Genomic DNA, 18,945 nt, shown 5'->3' on the forward strand with positions numbered 1-18,945 from the left:
CAACAAGAATAAAAACAGCCGAGTGTTGCTTAATTGCTGAGTCCAAGGTTAAAGCTGCAATCATATCCAATCAGAAAGCATGGCACTTTTTTCTCTTAAAACAATGACTTAGACGTGGGGCATCTGGAGACAAGGTGATGCACAAAATAGGCTCACTAACACTCCACCCGATTTAGGAGGCAGGCTGCCCAGATTATAGACTTGTGACAGCCACAGATGCACCCCGTCCCCAACAACCACTCCACAACATGATCCTAGCTAAGTGATCAATAACTCTCAGTGGGGATAACACTGCAAATGGGATCATATGGCACGGATCCATTACTATTACTTTTTTGGATTGATGAAAACCAGCAGTACTCAACGAGGAGCTGATCCACTAATACCACAACCAGCCGCAGTTTTGAGGTTCAAAGTTATACGAGGATTTGATCCAATACGTGCAGATGCATTGTTTCCCAGGATTGGTAACCAGAGGACCCAGATTTAAGTCAACTGGCGAAAGAGCAGGAGGGGAGGTGAAGAGAAATTTTCTTTTTTTATGCAGTGAGTTATGAAGGCCTAGAATGTGCAGCCTGGAAGGGCAGGATGGTGATAGATTTATTAGTCATTTTTAATTGGATAAATACTTGAAAGTGGAAAGAGTACGAGACCATTTGGACAGCTCTTTTAAAGAGCTAGCACAACGTGATAGGCCCAATGGCCTCTTACGCGGTTTTATGATTCTAAGCCATAATTATTTTAACATCAGAATTTTGGTCTGGCTTGGCAGTCTAAGTAATATTCAGGCAGTCAATCTTCAGACATATCGTAAAGCAGAGAGAACAGAAGAATTTGTTAAAATCAAATTGATGTTCTGCTTGGATACAGGATGTTAGATGGGGGGCAAAGTACAACCCCCCCCCCCCTCCCCCACTCCAGAGCGTCTGGAAGATAACCTATTACCGTATGTATTTTGATGGACGTCTTTGATCCCTTCACCCGTTGATCTCAAATCCTCCAGCCAGACTGCCAGCACAGTGGAGTCACTGTTCCAGACCATCTCATTGACCTAACCAACAGTAAAAGCCAAGCCAGTCAGCAGCAGCATACAGATTATCTCCAACTAAGTGCAGAAAATCGACAGGTTAGGAATATAACTACGCTTTCTTTTTAATGTGACCAAGTTCATTGTCTGATTCGGACAGTAGCGTGAGAGCAGGTTAGATAAAGCCAATGACATCTTAAATATGTCAGCAATAAATCTCAATGCTTTTTGCGAATGTTATGTAGAACGTACAGCACAGAAGCAGAATAATTATGCTCCACACGAGGCTGAGGGCAGATCCTTCTATTCCTTTCTCTCTCCTGGTCTTATTTAGCTTCTCCTTAAATGCATCTCTGCCTCAGATGAGCACTTGAAACGCCATAGAGTACAAGGTTACGGACCAAGTGCTGTAAATGGAGTTAGAATAGATGGGTGCTTGATGACCGGCACAAACACGATGGGCCGAAGGGTCTCTTTCTGTGCTGTAAAGCTCTATGACTCTTCGGGCGAGATTCTCGGACCTCCTCGTGACCTGTTTCTTGGTGACAGGAGGCAGCCCGCTAGCGACTGGATCCTCTGGTCCCGCTGCTGTTAACGGGATTGAATCCACCCCACACTGGGATGTTGAACAGCCGGATGACTTCCCCATGACTATTTCCCTATGGTACAGAGTTCCACATTCTCACCACGCTCTGGGTAAAGACAATACTCCAGAGTTGCCTATTGGATGTATTAGTAACCATCTTGCATTGATGGTCCCTAGTTTTACATATACCGACAAATGGTAACATTTCCATGCCTACACCACAGAATCCTTTCATAACTTGGGAGGCTTCCATTTGAGACCTCCCTATCTTCACTAGCGAAACACCGTCACCCCCTCTGAAGCATGTTCCATCTTTCCAGGTTGTTGTACCCACGCAGTTTCAGTTCATCATTGCGGTTTCTCCAGTGTCCCCACATCCTTTCTGTAATGTGCAGACTAGAATTCTACACGGTACTCATACAGTGCTCTAACCAAGGTTCCCTATAAGTTTTAACATAAATCCTGTTTTTGAGTTCTAGTCCTCTATAAAGGAAGCCACATGCTTTGCTTGCACACGTGATGGATTTGTTAGCTCAATGATTCATGAATCTGTAACCCTTAATCACTCTGTGCTTCTACCACTGTTTAGACTCATATTTTCCAAAGAGTAGGTGATCTTCTTCCTCTTTCTATGAAGATGATTCCATGTAAAGCAGTCGATTTCGGCGTGAGAACAGCTGGTGAGTCAGTTTCAGCGGGAGCAGTGCGGAAGTGGTTGCTGGGAGGTAAGTCTGTCCTTTAAAAGCACTTGTCATTGCAGGGGCAGGCCAGTCGATTTTGGCGGGAGTGGAGCTGGCTGGTTAGTCAATTTCAGCAGGAGCTGAGAATTTTTTTTTTTTTTAAATTAGTGTTTTAGGCGGGAACAGGAAGTCGACCCGCGGACGTCTGGGAAGACCCTCACCAATAAATTCTGGTGGAGAGGAAACCCGAGACACTACACGTGTAGTGTCTCCCACCCGCCCTCCTCCTCTAACCTAATAATAAAACCCATTGGTCTGAGGTAAGTACCATATTTTATTATATTATTATTATTTTTTTATAAAAATGTAATTTAGTTGTTAGCCAGATCTTGGTAGAAAGTTAGAGGAATGGCAGGGAAGGGAGTGCAATGTTCCTCCTGCAGGATGTTTGAGGTGAGGGATGCAGTTAGTGTCCCTGCTGATTTTACCTGCAGGAAGTGCTGCCATCTCCAGCTCCTCCAAGACCGAGTTAGGGAACTGGAGCTGGAGTTGGAAGAACTTCGGATCATTCGGGAGGCAGAGGGGGTCATAGATAGCAGCTTCAGGGAATTAGTTACACCAAAGATTGGAGATAGGTGGGTAACTGTAAGAGGGACTGGGAAAAAGCAGTCAGTGCAGGGATCCCCTGCGGCCGTTCCCCTGAGAAACAAGTATACCGCTTTGGATACTTGTGGGGGGGACGACTTACCAGGGGTAAGCCATGGGGTACGGGCCTCTGGCACGGAGTCTGTCCCTGTTGCTCAGAAGGGAAGGGGGGAGAGGAGCAGAGCATTAGTAATTGGGGACTCTATAGTCAGGGGCACAGATAGGAGATTTTGTGGGAGCGTGAGAGACTCACGTTTGGTATGTTGCCTCCCAGGTGCAAGGGTACGTGATGTCTCGGATCGTGTTTTCCGGGTCCTTAGGGGGGAGGGGGAGCAGCCCCAAGTCGTGGTCCACATTGGCACTAACGACATAGGTAGGAAAGGGGACAAGGATGTCAGGCAGGCTTTCAGGGAGCTAGGATGGAAGCTCAGAACTAGAACAAACAGAGTTGTTATCTCTGGGTTGTTGCCCGTGCCACGTGATAGTGAGATGAGGAATAGGGAGAGAGAGCATTTAAACACGTGGCTACAGGGATGGTGCAGGCGGGAGGGATTCAGATTTCTGGATAACTGGGGCTCTTTCTGGGGAAGGTGGGACCTCTACAGACAGGATGGTCTACATCTGAACCTGAGGGGCACAAATATCCTGGGGGGGAGATTTGTTAGTGCTCTTTGGGGGGGGTTTAAACTAATGCAGCAGGGGCATGGGAACCTGGATTGTAGTTTTAGGGTAAGGGAGAATGAGAGTATAGAGGTCAGGAGCACAGATTTGACGTCGCAGGAGGGGGCCAGTGTTCAGGTAGGTGGTTTGAAGTGTGTCTACTTCAATGCCAGGAGTATACGAAACAAGGTAGGGGAACTGGCAGCATGGGTTGGTACCTGGGACTTCGATGTTGTGGCCATTTCGGAGACATGGATAGAGCAGGGACAGGAATGGATGTTGCAGGTTCCGGGGTTTAGGTGTTTTAGTAAGCTCAGAGAAGGAGGCAAAAGAGGGGGAGGTGTGGCGCTGCTAGTCAAGAGCAGTATTACGGTGGCGGAGAGGATGCTAGATGGGGACTCTTCTTCCGAGGTAGTATGGGCTGAAGTTAGAAACAGGAAAGGAGAGGTCACCCTGTTGGGAGTTTTTTATAGGCCCCCTAATAGTTCTAGGGATGTAGAGGAAAGGATGGCGAAGATGATTCTGGATAAGAGCGAAAGTAACAGGGTAGTTATTATGGGAGACTTTAACTTTCCAAATATTGACTGGAATAGATATAGTTCGAGTACAATAGATGGGTCGTTTTTTGTACAGTGTGTGCAGGAGGGTTTCCTGAAACAATATGTTGACAGGCCAACAAGAGGCGAGGCCACGTTGGATTTGGTTTTGGGTAATGAACCAGGCCAGGTGTTGGATTTGGAGGTAGGAGAGCACTTTGGGGACAGTGACCACACTTCGGTGACGTTTACGTTAATGATGGAAAGGGTTAAGTATACACCGCAGGGCAAGAGTTATAGCTGGGGGAAGGGCAATTATGATGCCATTAGACGTGACTTGGGGGGGGATAAGGTGGAGAAGTAGGCTGCAAGTGTTGGGCACACTGGATAAGTGGGGCTTGTTCAAGGATCAGCTACTGCGTGTTCTTGATAAGTATGTACCGGTCAGACAGGGAGGAAGGCGTCGAGCGAGGGAACCGTGGTTTACCAAGGAAGTGGAGTCTCTTGTTAAGAGGAAGAAGGAGGCCTATGTGAAGATGAGGTGTGAAGTTTCGGTTGGGGTGATGGATAGGTAGTGAGGAAGGATCTAAAGAGAGAGCTAAGACGAGCAAGGAGGGGACATGAGAAGTATTTGGCAGGAAGGATCAAGGAAAACCCAAAAGCTTTCTATAGGTATGTCAGGAATAAGCGAATGACTAGGGAAAGAGTAGGACCAGTCAAGGACAGGGATGGGAAATTGTGTGTGGAGTCTGAAGAGATAGGCGAGATACTAAATGAATATTTTTCGTCAGTATTCACTCAGGAAAAAGATAATGTTGTGGAGGAGAATGCTGAGCCCCAGGCTAATAGAATAGATGGCATTGAGGTACGTAGGGAAGAGGTGTTGGCAATTCTGGACAGGCTGAAAATAGATAAGTCCCCGGGACCTGATGGGATTTATCCTAGGATTCTCTGGGAGGCCAGGGAAGAGATTGCTGGACCTTTGGCTTTGATTTTTATGTCATCATTGGCTACAGGAATAGTGCCAGAGGACTGGAGGACAGCAAATGTGGTCCCTTTGTTCAAAAAGGGGAGCAGAGACAACCCCGGCAACTATGGACCGGTGAGCCTCACGTCTGTAGTGGGTAAAGTCTTAGAGGGGATTATAAGAGACAAGATTTATAATCATCTAGATAGGAATAATATGATCAGGGATAGTCAGCATGGCTTTGTGAAGGGTAGGTCATGCCTCACAAACCTTATTGAGTTCTTTGAGAAGGTGACTGAACAGGTAGACGAGGGTAGAGCAGTTGATGTGGTGTATATGGATTTCAGCAAAGCGTTTGATAAGGTTCCCCACGGTAGGCTATTGCAAAAAATACGGAGGCTGGGGATTGAGGGTGATTTAGAGATGTGGATCAGAAATTGGCTAGCTGAAAGAAGACAGAGGGTGGTGGTTGATGGGAAATGTTCAGAATGGAGTACAGTCACAAGTGGAGTACCACAAGGATCTGTTCTGGGGCCGTTGCTGTTTGCCATTTTTATCAATGACCTAGAGGAAGGCGCAGAAGGGTGGGTGAGTGAATTTGCAGACGATACTAAAGTCGGTGGTGTTGTCGATAGTGTGGAAGGATGTAGCAGGTTACAGAGGGATATAGATAAGCTGCAGAGCTGGGCTGAGAGGTGGCAAATGGAGTTTAATGTAGAGAAGTGTGAGGTGATTCACTTTGGAAGGAATAACAGGAATGCGGAATATTTGGCTAATGGTAAAGTTCTTGAAAGTGTGGATGAGCAGAGGGATCTAGGTGTCCATGTACATAGATCCCTGAAAGTTGCCACCCAGGTTGATAGGGTTGTGAAGAAGGCCTATGGAGTGTTGGCCTTTATTGGTAGAGGGATTGAGTTCCGGAGTCGGGAGGTCATGTTGCAGCTGTACAGAACTCTGGTACGGCCGCATTTGGAGTATTGCGTACAGTTCTGGTCACCGCATTATAGGAAGGACGTGGAGGCTTTGGAGCGGGTGCAGAGGAGATTTCCCAGGATGTTGCCTGGTATGGAGGGAAAATCTTATGAGGAAAGGCTGATGGACTTGAGGTTGTTTTCGTTGGAGAGAAGAAGGTTAAGAGGAGACTTAATAGAGGCATACAAAATGATCAGGGGGTTGGATAGGGTGGACAGTGAGAGCCTTCTCCCGCGGATGGATATGGCTGGCACGAGGGGACATAACTTTAAACTGAGGGGTAATAGATATAGGACAGAGGTCAGAGGTAGGTTCTTCACGCAAAGAGTAGTGAGGCCGTGGAATGCCCTACCTGCTACAGTAGTGAACTCGCCAACATTGAGGGCATTTAAAAGTTTATTGGATAAACATATGGATGATAATGGCATAGTGTAGGTTAGATGGCTTTTGTTTCGGTGCAACATCGTGGGCCGAAGGGCCTGTACTGCGCTGTATTGTTCTATGTTCTATGTTCTAAACAAATTCCCTTGCATTTACACAACCGCTCAGCAGGTTTGCTAACAGTGTCACCCTGGACGAGTCCAACAAAGCACTTTTGTGGGCAGCACGGTAGCACAATGGTTAGCACAGCTGCATCACAACTCCAGGGTCCCAGGTTTGATTCCCGGCTTGGGTCCCTGCCTGTGTGGAGTCTGCACATTCTCCCTGTGTCTGCGTGGGTTTCCTCTGGGTGCCCCGGCTTCCTTCCACAAGTCCCAAAAGACATGCTGTTACGTAATTTGGACATTCTAAATTCTCCCTCTGTGTACTCGAACAGGCGCTGGAGTGTGGTGGCTAGGGGCTTTCCACAGTAACTTCATTGCAGTGTTAATGTACGCCTACTTGTGACAATAAAGTAGTATTATTTTGCTGCAGTCTTCCTCAATATCAACTATATGCTTACAAAGAATAATGTATTCCTTATTACTGCCTTTTCATATGATGAAACACAATATAATCCAATCTAAACCAATAAACTTATCTTCTTGCATTTTAAGAGTGGTATGTAACATGGGTTTGAATTTCAGCATATAATCAGATCCGAGGTGATGTACAAATTGTATCTTATTCCAACCTCAATCTGATACAAACCAAAACATTTTTAAAAAAATTTAGAGTATCCAATTTTTCTTTCCCAATTAGGTGCAATTTAGCATGGCCAATCACCTACCCTGCACATCTTCAGGTTGTGGGGGTGAGACTCATGCAGACACGGGGAGAATGTGCAAACCCCACAAGGACAGTGACCTGGGATCAAACCTGTGTCCTCAGCATCGTGAGGCAGCAGTGCTAATCACTGCGCCGCCCACAAACCAAAATGTTGTAGCATATACTGTTTCATAGCACAGGTAATAATATTAACGAGGGATTGGGAGGGGGGGGGGGGGGGAAATGAGGGGGTGAAGCTTTGGTGCTCCAAAAAAACAGAAAAAAGGCAAAATAAGGGTGAACAGTCATGTGAAGAATTTCACCAAAAAAACTGAGAAATCAGTAATACACATGAAGAACACCAGTAAACTAATCGACAGATGTAGCCACTGTGTTAACAACCCAATTGCAATTTCTTAAATAAAAAGAAGAAATGCAAAAATGTTCCATAATTGAAGTTAAATCAGGGTAAATGGGTATTTCCGTTCTTAACGATACTTCACGCTACAAATGCAATTCCCAGTCTATTCACCACGTTAGAAATTAACCAGACACCAAAGGATGCTGTCATTCAGATATCCGAAAGTTAAAAATCTAATTACACAAAATCTTGCAGGATATTTGAAACACTATTACAAGAGAGTGGTGGGTGTCTGGAACGCGCTGCCAGAGGATGTGATGGAAGCAGGCATATTAGCAACATTTAAGAGGCATCTGGATGGGTACATGAGTAGGGAGGCAGCTGGATGGGTACATGAATAGGGAGGAAATAGAGGGATATAGGCCGAGTGAGGGCAGAATGTTTTGTTTTTAGTGAGGGGAACATGACCGGCAGAGGCATGGAGGGCCGAAGGGCCTGTTCTTGTGCTGTACTTTTCTTTGTTCTTTGACAAAGATGGCTCAGTCGACTAGTCCACCATATGGTGAGCAAGCAAAACATGATCATCTGTCTGCGCTCTGTTGGCTGCATATATGGATATCACTGTTGGGTGACACCCCATTAATCATCCCTGGAGACCATGGGATTGGCTTAATGCACATAATTTGTGTTATCGCTCTCCACTCACTGTATTTTGGTGGAGAAATCACACCGCTTTTATCAGGAGATGTTGCTGCAGTTTGTAACGGCCTTTTCTTAATTCAACTCGATAGACTGCTGTGGTGCGCTGTTTAAATAGGCTGTTTGATAAATATTTGTCACATGCGTGTTTTCTATCAGTCATGCTGTACATCCCACCTACGTCTAATTCATTGGCTGACACAATAGGCACTGTGCTTAGTCAAACCAATTTCTGTAGGGTGCTGGGACAATATCATCATTGTCCTTATTTCTTGGCTAGGGTAGGAAACATTGGTTAGGGTTCGCTACATTGACGGGTAGTCAGGTTACGTCACTGTGCACGGATAGGGGAGGGGAGGTGGGGGTTTCAGATAAGGACGATGATGCCCACAGTCAAATCTTAAAAGATCATCCGGACAGAGTACCCATGGAAAGGGGAGAAGGTTCAAAGGGGAGAAAGTTCAAAGGGGGGAAAGGAACGTCCAGTACTTGCCTTAACTTGGCCTTTGTCAAAAGGAAGCGAAAACTCTCCGTGCTGTAAACCATTCTGTTCGAAGAAGACAACGTCGTGCTTGTTAAGCTTTCGCTGTGTGGATGCAATCAAGTTCCCTGATGGTCTAGCAGTGGAATGTTGCAACGGAAAACACACACGCGGATTACAATGAAGTCCCAGATATCTCACATTTCATTTCAAAATAAATATCACGACCATGGAAAATTTAGGTTCCTGTTTATGGACAAATAACTTCTTATTTCCAACAAAAGTAGTGTATACATCCAAAACAAAGCACCCTTTCAATCTAATCACAGTACGGCAGCAGTGTGTAACTCGAAGTGTGGAATTTGTGTGACTCTGATCAACAGCTGCGGTGTCTGTAAGGGACGGATGTTGGTTGTGCTCGGCGAGACATGCCAGACTAATACATGGTTCAGAATGAGGTTACTGCTCACAAAGAATACAGAAAACTCAGCCGTCTACCAATGCCAGTCCAAAAGATGCACCAATATTGGGGAGGCGTGAACACACAATCTTTTGAGCCTGGGCCACTGCTGAATACCACTGATGGGATTTATATAAAAAATGTTTTAAATTGTTCAATTGTAACAGAGTTCACATCAAACCTCAGCAGGGTTAAAAGCAAACGATTTGAGAAATAGATTATATAGCGTTCTGGAGGGCCAAGTCCCGAAAGACGTGCTGGTCAGGTGAATTGGACACTCTGAATTCTCTCTGTGTACCCGAACAGGCGCCGGAGTGTGGCGGCCAGGGTGATTTTCACAGTAACTTCATTGCGGTGTTAATGTAAGCCTACTTGTGACAATAATAAAGATTATTATTAAGTCATCGTAACCCGAAGGTAGATTGCAGGATTATTCACCTACCTATCTTCACTCAGTTTCTGCTCTCAGTTACAAGATCTGTATTTATCTGGCCTAAAGCACTTCACAACCACTGAAGCACTTTTTATGATCACTGTTGTAATGTAGGAAAAGCAGCAGGAAGATTGTGCATGGCAAGCTACCAGAAAACAGCAATGAGATAGCAGCCAAGTAATCTGTTCGAGAAACGCTGGTTGACGGATAAATATTTACCAGGACAATGATGTGCTTTGGAATTGTGCTATGCAATCTTTTACATCCACCCGAGAGGACAGGCAAGGCTTTGTTTAATACCTCAGTTGAATGTACAGTACGGTAAAGTTGCCACAGTCCCAGATGACCGTAGGCTGCTTTCCCCTTTGAGGGGGAGAGCTGACTGGTGGTGGTTTAACCCAAGGGTCACCACACCTCAGGCGAGGGGCAAGGTTGAGAAGGCGGGCCCTTCATGAATAACCTCAGCCAGTACAGGGATTGAACTGGCGCTGCTGGCCTCGTTCTGCATCCCGAACCAGCTACTAAACGCCAGAGGTAAAATGACAGAACTGAGGCCTGTTGGAGAATACAGGCTACAGGACATCTCTGTGCAAATTTCCCATGTGCAACTCCTTCATCAAAGTATGAGCAGTCAATATTCCACAGAGGAACTCTGGAGAAGAGGAATATCTCCTGTAAGATAGCAACTTGGTAAATTTAGTGAGCGCAAATTTGCTGGTTAGGCCATCTCAAGCTGGCCGCTCTTCGCTTAGCAAGCAATGATGCGGCATAAATCAACCAAACAGTTCTGGCAACTTGGTGCATACCTTTTCCTTGCCTGAATTTGCAGGATGGCTTGTGCAGTAATAATGGCTTGACAGCAAATTCTGTCCCAAATTGCATTAGCCAAGTGACAGCAAGTATACCCACACAGAGTAACACCTATAAACTTCCAGAGGAACATCAGGGTGCAATTAAAGTTACTCACTTCCAGCACAGGGCCTGTTCGAGTCCACTAACAGACTCACTAGTTGACTGGAGCACGCATTCTCTATTCCATATTCTCAGCTTTCTGGATCCTGCATGAGAAGATTTAATTTGGACTGACATCAGACTTATATAAATTATGAAAATAAAAGGCTCTTACATGTATAAGATATGAAAAATGAGAGGGTGAAAAACATCAAAGACGAAAAGGATATTTCAATATCCTGAAGAGTAAATACATGAAACCTTGTTCAAAGTGCAGTGAAAACTTACACCGGAGTCTACATTAAAGTCATTTGCCCTTCTTTCCAAACCAGAGAGGCAAAATGGCAGCTTCTGCGAGGGCTTGCGAAAATTCATATCGAGGTTAATTATTGAAAAGGACAAGCGCAAAGATTCCACCACAATCCTAAATGTGTCCCCAGGAACATTGTGAGCAGCAATTTCCAACCACAACACAGCGATTCCCAATGCTGCAAATCTTCAGCAGGCTGCCTCACCCGAGAAATTATTTTCAAGCGTAAAATGATTTTTGTTTGACCAACTGGTTGCTCCTCAGATATGATGTAGAAGAGTCGCCAATTCTATTTTCCTGACAGGGAATGCACGCTCTTTCCTTGTAGGGACAAGTCCCAGTTAACCCAATGCCAGAGAGTTCTGATGCAAGTTGGCAGAGCCAATGCTTAGGCATTCTCAGGTGTGCACCGAGTTCCAGCTGCAGTTTATTCAGCTTCCATCATTCCAGAAATAACACGGATTGGTTTCCCAATGCTAGTCCAGCTGGGATAACTGCACCCATCACAGCTTTGGACCGAAGGGCTGTATGGGGTTGCGAGAGAAACAATTCCGCTCTTGCTCGCAGTTTGGTCCTCAATCTCACAAATAGGCTGGAAGAAGTCCATCCCTTGCACAAGACTCAATGAGGCAAATGGCCTCCTTCTGTGCCATCATTATTCTACGACAAGTAATGGGAAGAAACCGATATTAGTGCACAGGCTTACTGCCTCCAGAGGTAGCCACTGGTTTCCATTTGTGAACCAGGTCGGCTTGGAGCACTGCTAACTTCTCTGTCTCAGGACTAGATCACCCAATCTGTTAAATTGGGTTGACTTGGTTCTGAATTTCTACCACTGGGTGTATGACCTTGGATCCTACTCAACCCAGAAGCTCTGCCTACACTTCCCCTTTTAAGTGGGCAGCACAGTGGTTAGCACAGTTGCTTCCCAGCTCCAGGGTCCCAGGTTCGATTCCTGGCTGGGTCACTGTCTGTGCGGAGTCTGCACATTCTCCCCGTGACCGCGTGGGTTTCATCCGGGTGCTCCGGTTTCCTCCCACAGTCCAAAGATGTGCGGGTTAGGTGGATTGGCCATGCTAAATTGCCCTTAGTGTCCAAAAAGTGTTAAGTGGGGGTTACTGGGTTCCGGGGATAGGGTAGATACGTTGGCTTCAGTTGGGTGCTCTTTGTAAGGGCCAGTGCAGACTCAATGGGCCGAATGGCCTCCTTCTGCACTGTAAATTCTATAAGTGTCGATCCAAACGTTAGTCAAAGTTGACGGCAGATACATACCTGTCACAGGACAAACGGCACTGATAGCAAACAGTTGTCCATCCCCTCGCCAGGTCACTCGTGACTTCTGATCATCCCAAGGAAATGCTGGCTGAATGTCCTGTCAAAGAGAATAAGAAATTTCATGACAGAATCTATAATATATTTGGGAAGGCAGTACAGTACATACATGACTAGAGTCCCACAAGTTAGTTGCTTAGATAGTGAGTAGCTGAGGTGTACAGAGCAGTAAAAACACAAGAGTTGATTGCTTATCTTGAGTTGAGCTCGGGGGGGAGAGGGGGAGTGAAGGTGGCATTGCAGGGGTCACCACTGTGCACCCACAATAAGGAGGGAGAACAAAAGGAAAAAGAGGATTATTCTATTTGGAATGGGTGTGAAAAACAGGTGAGAGCAGAATTAGACCTAGCCGTGAAATCTCGCGTAATCAGCAAACAACTAATACTTATATAGCGCCTGTGATAAAACATCCCAAGGCACTTCACAGGAGCATTATGAAGCAAGTTTGGACATCAAACTACATACGGTTAGATTAGGACAGCTGGCCAAAAACTTGGTCAAAGAGATAGGGAAGGGGCATCATCAAGGAGGAAAGAGGAGCAGAGGTGTTTAGGATGGGAATTCCGGAGCTTCGGAACTGGGCAACGGAAGGTACGGTAGACAACAGTGGAACAATTAAAATCAGGGATAATCAGGAGGCCAGAATTAGAGGAGTGCAGAGAGCTTGGAGAGCTCAGACAGAGCGGTGTTCAAAACCATGAGGTTTCTGGATAAAATAAATAGAAACTGTCCCCATTATTAGGTGGGTCCAGAACCAAAGAACATAGCGTTACGGTGAATGGCAAAAGAACATCAAATTGTACGAATTCGGAGCAGGAGTAGGCCATTTGGCCCATCGGGTCTGCTCTGCCATTCAATGAGATGATGGCTGATCTTACCCTGACCTTAACTCCATTTTCCTGCTTGCCCCTCCTCCCCCCCCCTCCCCCCATAAAGGCAACATGAGGAAGAACATTAGACAGCAACTGGTTAGGAATATACTGCATGAGAGGGCCATGGTGGCAGGGGCTGGTTTAGCACAGGGCTAAATCGCTGGCTTTGAAAGCAGACCAAGGCAGGCCAGCAGCACGGTTCAATTCCTGTACCAGCCTCCCCGAACAGGTGCCGGAATGTGGCGACTAGGGGCTTTTCACAGTAACTTCATTTGAAGTCTACTTGTGACAATAAGCGATTTTCATTTTCATTTCAAATTGTGGCTTAGTGCGTTAAGAGAAAAGATTTGCAGGGTGCCAGGGAGTGGGACTGGCTAAAGACGGCTAGTATGGACTCAATCGGCCAGATGGCCTCATTCTGTGCTTTAAGCATTCTATATTCTGTGCTAATTCACAACGCCATGTGAAAATGAAAATGAAATGAAATGAAAATCGCTTAGTCACAAGTAGGCTTCAATGAAGTTACTGTGAAAAGCCCCTAGTCGCCACATTCCGGCGCCTGTTCGGGGAGGCTGGTACGGGAATTGAACCGTGCTGCTGGCCTGCCTTGGTCTGCTTTAAAAACCAGCGATTTAGCCCAGTGTGCTAAACCAGCCCCATGTCAGTAGCCCTGACGTATTCGCTTAGCTGTGAGGTCACAATTTAAAAGGTATTTATGTTCCATAACTCAGCGAAACTTGTTCAAACACCTGCCCCATAAAATAAAGAGTTCACAGCAATTAACTTCATTGAACATGAACCAGGGACAGAACAACTGGATATAAGAGTTCAGCCGAACACTCACTACTGGCTTACAACGAGCTGCTTGTTTACCCTCTGTTCCATGGAACTGCGTCTCCTTCTTACCCCAACCGACAGTGATGAATTTTCCTGAAAGGAAAAACATAATTGATAGGCACATAATAGATAAATCAGCTGGTCGCAAATAAGCCATTTCATTCTTATTTTTTTTCCATACAAAGAAGGTGAAGAGGCGGTTTACATTCACCACAGCGGTATTGATTGCCTCTTTCTCTTAGCACCTTTGCACCAGGCACCACCTTCTCATCAGAGGGTAAAGGCACAGAGTGGACCGTTGAGCCTCAAAGCACACCACACGAATCTGGGTTGATTCCCCCACCCCTTCCGAGTTTGGCTGCAGAGAACATACAATAATGGGCAGCAAGGATGATTCCTGGCATTAGTGCCACTAAACTATCACACAGCACAGGAGGGGGGCATTCGGTCCATCACTTGCCTGCCAGAAAAACTGTGGAGATGCGCGCTGTGTCTTAGATTTGGTTTTAGAATCATAGAATCATAGAAGTTTACAGCATGAAAACAGGCCCTTCGGCCCAACCAGTCCATGCCGCCCAGTTTTTACCATTAAGCTAGTCCCAGTTGCCCGCACTTGGCCCATAACCCTCTATACCCACCTTACCCATGTAACTATCTAAATGTAGTGGCAGAGGATGACAGAGGATCTGCTTCAGGTCTTTACTGTTACTGAGGACATTGGGAACAAGCAGGTGGAGAGAATGTTTTTGCATAACGCCAAGAGGCTACTGGGGCAGCATGGTGGCACAGTGGTTAGCACTGCTGCCTCACAGCACCAGGGACCCGGGTTCAATTACGACCTCGGGTCACTGTCTGTGTGGAGTTTGTACGTTCTCCCCATGTCTCCGTGGGTTTCCTCCGGGTGCTCCGGTTTCCACCCACAGTCGAAAGAAGTGCAGGTTAGGTGGAATGACGATGTTAAATTGCCCCGTAGCGTCCACAAATGTGCAGGTTAGGTGGGGTTATGGAGATAAAGCTGGGGAGCGGGCCTAGGTAGGGTACTCTTTCAGACGGTCAGTGCAGGCTCGATGGGCCGAATGGCCTCCTTCTGCACTGTGGGAGTTCTATAATTCTAGGAACCGAGGAGGTCTATTTAAAACATATAGAATCTGTGGAGTTGGATGTGCACCGATTCTATCTTCCTCTGAACAGCCTGAGGCACGGCATCTCGGAGATGGTGGCAAGGGCTGACTCCTTGCAAACTCCTCAAGAAAGGGTTTGAAACATTTGTAGGAAAATGAAATCATGACTGAAGGAATCCAGGATTCTGGTAAATAGGCAATGGATTGCAAGCTCACTCAATCACTTTTAAGGGGTCACACGTTTCCTGAATTGGCTATGGGTCTCCTCCTTGCCTCAACAAGGAACTGGGGGAGGGGGGGGGGGGGGGGGGGGGGGGGGAAGAGGAAGATCAAAAAAGGTGGGTGCACGAGGAAGGAGATCGATAAGCGAGTGGGTTCATATTGGCCTGGTGACCTTTTACCATCCTGCTGAAAATGATGGCTGTTTATAAATGTGATTGGAGAACACTGATGTAAAATCATTGAATCCCTATAAAGCAGGAGGATATTCGCCCCATCGAGTCTGCACTGACTCTCCAAAAGAAATTATTTTACAAAAGACAGTAGGATTTTGACAGGATGCAGAATCCAATCTGAACAAGTTGTTGCAAACCTTCTTCGAACAAGACAGTTCAAAAGTAAGTTGGTGTTATTCTGACAGAAAGGTGTGGAATTATTCACTAAATCTTAGCAGAGGTACTTACACATGACCGGGAGTTCCACAGACTAGAAAGGCAGGTCTTAAAAGTTATCTTTGAAACAAGGCAGTGCACTCACCTTCGCCAAAGTCATCCTGGTGGATTCCGACTTCTGTAACTGCATCAAATTCCTTGGTCATCATTATGATGGTCCCCTGCCCTACAGTGGCAATAAATTTCAAACCTCGCATCAGTGCTTTGTCAAAACAAGACGGTTAAAGTAATTCCCTTGCTGCATCGGAGCAGAGAGGTGCCTTCTTGAGTTTCGGCTTCTATAGAACCGGCTGAGCTAGATTTTTAAAAGTTGCTTTGATGTGTTTGTTCTCTTGCTACCATTGTCGTGAAAGTATTTCACTCTGGGATCATTATTTGCTCCGAGACAGTATATATTGTGTTGCCCTATAATGTAGTTTCTTTTATTCCCTTTTCTTCTCATGTACTTAATGATCTGTTGAGCTGCTCGCAGAAAAATACTTTTCACTGTACCTCGGTACATGTGACAATAAACAAATCCAATCCAATCCAATATTTCATACGGCATACACCAGAATTTTCAACTGCAAAGCTTTTTAAGTGTGTTAAAAATAATTGATTGCCACCCTTGCTTCAATCAGGATGCATCTGCCATTAAATTTTGGTTTAAAACAAAGCGCCAATTAAAATTATTCTCACAATTTTGCCCCCCTCCTTTCCTCATACAGGAAGATGACTGTATAATTCTCCAGTGCCCCTTTAGGGCCTAACCCTTCTAATACACAAAGTGAGTGATGCGAACCTTGAAAAGCTGTTCAACGTGGGTTCAGCTTGGGTTTCCGCCGGGTGCTCCGGTTTCCTCCCACACTCCAAAGGTCAGCAGGAAAGGTGGATTGGCCATGCTAAATTGCCCCTTAGGGTCCAAAAGGTTCGGAGGGGTTACTGGGTTGCGAGGATAGGGTGGAGGCGGGGTCCTAAGTAGGGTGCTCTTTCCAAGGGCTGGTGCAGACTCGATGGGCCGAATGGCCTCCTTCTGCACTGTAGGGATTCGATGAACAACTTTGAACTGGAATTGTAACCAAGAAAAATTTTATCCCTGCCCAACATTCTCACACATGCGCACAATTTTCAGAGAGGGGCTTGGGGGGGGGGGGGGGGGGGGGGGGGGGGGGGGGGTCGGTCGGAAACCTGGCTGAACCTTTTTCCTGGCCCGAGAGAGGCAAAAGTATATACTTTTTAAAACAACCGGTGTATATTCTTGCATTGGGAGTGGATGAGGGACATGGGGTGAGAAGGTTAAGGTTCAATTCCTGATGCTCTTGATGCACTGTGGGAACCTGTTAAAAGTGCTCAAGGCCTCCGCTCCAGACCCCCGGCAGTGCGTCAAGGGGCCACTGACCACTAAGCAGAGACAGGGGTTAAGCAGGCAAGAGTAAGAAAGCAGTGAAATCAGATGGTTACAGCTGCAAGAAATGTCACATGCAGAACTAACAAGTGCGGTAATTTTAGCTCTTGCTTGTGGGACAGGCCATCGAGGTAAAGTTGGGCGATTTCTGTTTTTTCCCCGACATCCATGTTGGTCACATAGCTAAATAATCGGGCAATGGTTGGTGTGGACGAGCAAACAATGCCGGAGGCACTCTACATTCTTACAGTTACAAAACTTATCATAGTGCTGATACATGTTAAAAATCAGTTAACATAATAAAATTGACCCCCGCCCTGAGTGATGGGTGTGGGACCAAGCCTTTTGCATTGGCCCTTTGCTGCCTCAATTCCTCTCGATTTCTGTCATCCCGTTTAGTCCTACAACCCTCCAAGGTATCTGCATTCCTCCAACTCTGGCCTCTTGTACATTCTCAATCTTAATTATCCCACCTTTGGAGATTGTACCCTTAGCTGTCTGGGCCCTAAGCTCTGGAATTCCCTCCCTAAACTTCCCTGCCTCTTTCGCTCCGCCTTTTCGATGCTGCTTGTAATCTACATCTTGACCAAGTCTGTCTGTTTTCAAGGAGTTAGATATAGCACATGACCATGCGGAGCAGGCTTGAAGGGCCGAATGGCCTCCACCTGCTCCTTGTTTCTATGGTCATTTGTCCTAATGTGTGACCTGGTGTTAAATTTGTTTGCTGATTGTTCTGGTGATGCACCTTGGGACTTTTTGTTGGGTTCTAGGTGTGATAGAAATACAAGTTGTTTTTGTGTTGCTTAGGAAACTGGGTCAAGCTGCATATGGGCAGTCAGTTGGAGTAGCCCTAATGAGGGAGCAAGGGCACATGTTTGCTCTTTGAAATTTTGAAGGAAAAATTGATACAGCACATTCATTGCAAAAACTGTAGCTTGGTCCATTAAGACTGAGATAAAGGAATTAAATATAGGCAAATAATGGCGCAATGGTAATGTCACTGGACCAGTAATCGAGGTGCCCAGGCTAATGGGACAGGGGTTCAAATCTCACCACGGCAGCTGGTGGAATTTAAATTCAATTAATAAATCTGGAATTGAAAGCTGGTCTCAGTAATGGTGACCCTGAAACAATCATTGATTGTTGTAAAGACCCATCTGGTTCACTAATGTCCTTCAGGGAAGGAAATCTGCCATCCTTACCCTGCCTGGCCTATATGCGACTCTAGACCCACAGCAATGTGGTTGGCTATTAACTGCCCCTTGAAATGGCCGAGCAAGCCCCTCAGTTCAAGGGCCATTAGGGATGGGCAACAAATGCTGGCCTTGCCTGTGATGCCAAAATCCCATGAAATAATTTTTCAAATGGATTATTCATGCACAATGCTACCAGGACTTGCTAGTCTGAGTTATAAGAGGAGGCTGGGACTTTTTTCCATGGAGCGTAGGAGGCTTAGGGGTGATCTTATAGAGGTCTACAAAATAATGAGGAGCATCGATAAGGTAGATAGTCAACATCCTTCCCCAAAGGTAAAGGAGACTAGAACTAGAAGGCATAGATTTAAGGTGAGAGGGGAGAGATACTAAAGAGACCAGAGGGAAAATTTCTTCACAGAGAGTGGTGAGCATCTGGAACGGGCTGCCAGAGGCAGGTACAATTTTGTCCTTTAAAAAGCAATTAGACAGTTGCATAGGCAGAGTGGGTATAGAGGGATATGGGCCAAATGCGGGCAAGTGGGACTAGCTTAGCGATAGAAACTGGGCAGCATGGAC

At 46.0% G+C, this 18,945-nt stretch overlaps 1 protein-coding gene across 5 annotated transcripts in view; it reads right to left on the reverse strand.

Moving 5' to 3' along the window:
* Nucleotides 1-18,945, reverse strand: part of elp1 (elongator acetyltransferase complex subunit 1) — a 78,930-nt gene that overhangs the window by 54,759 nt on the left and 5,226 nt on the right. For all 5 annotated transcript variants that reach the window (XM_072517361.1, XM_072517362.1, XM_072517363.1 and 2 more), the window contains exons 6-11: nucleotides 15,875-15,955; nucleotides 14,005-14,090; nucleotides 12,229-12,328; nucleotides 10,663-10,753; nucleotides 8,815-8,938; nucleotides 946-1,051 (exon numbers count right to left, since the gene is read on the reverse strand). In XM_072517361.1, coding sequence (XP_072373462.1) covers nucleotides 946-1,051; nucleotides 8,815-8,938; nucleotides 10,663-10,753; nucleotides 12,229-12,328; nucleotides 14,005-14,090; nucleotides 15,875-15,955 — 588 coding nt within the window. The remainder of the gene's footprint in view (nucleotides 1-945; nucleotides 1,052-8,814; nucleotides 8,939-10,662; nucleotides 10,754-12,228; nucleotides 12,329-14,004; nucleotides 14,091-15,874; nucleotides 15,956-18,945) is intronic.

Source organism: Scyliorhinus torazame, chromosome 9, assembly GCF_047496885.1.
Source record: "Scyliorhinus torazame isolate Kashiwa2021f chromosome 9, sScyTor2.1, whole genome shotgun sequence".
In the NCBI taxonomy this organism is placed as follows: domain Eukaryota; kingdom Metazoa; phylum Chordata; class Chondrichthyes; order Carcharhiniformes; family Scyliorhinidae; genus Scyliorhinus; species Scyliorhinus torazame.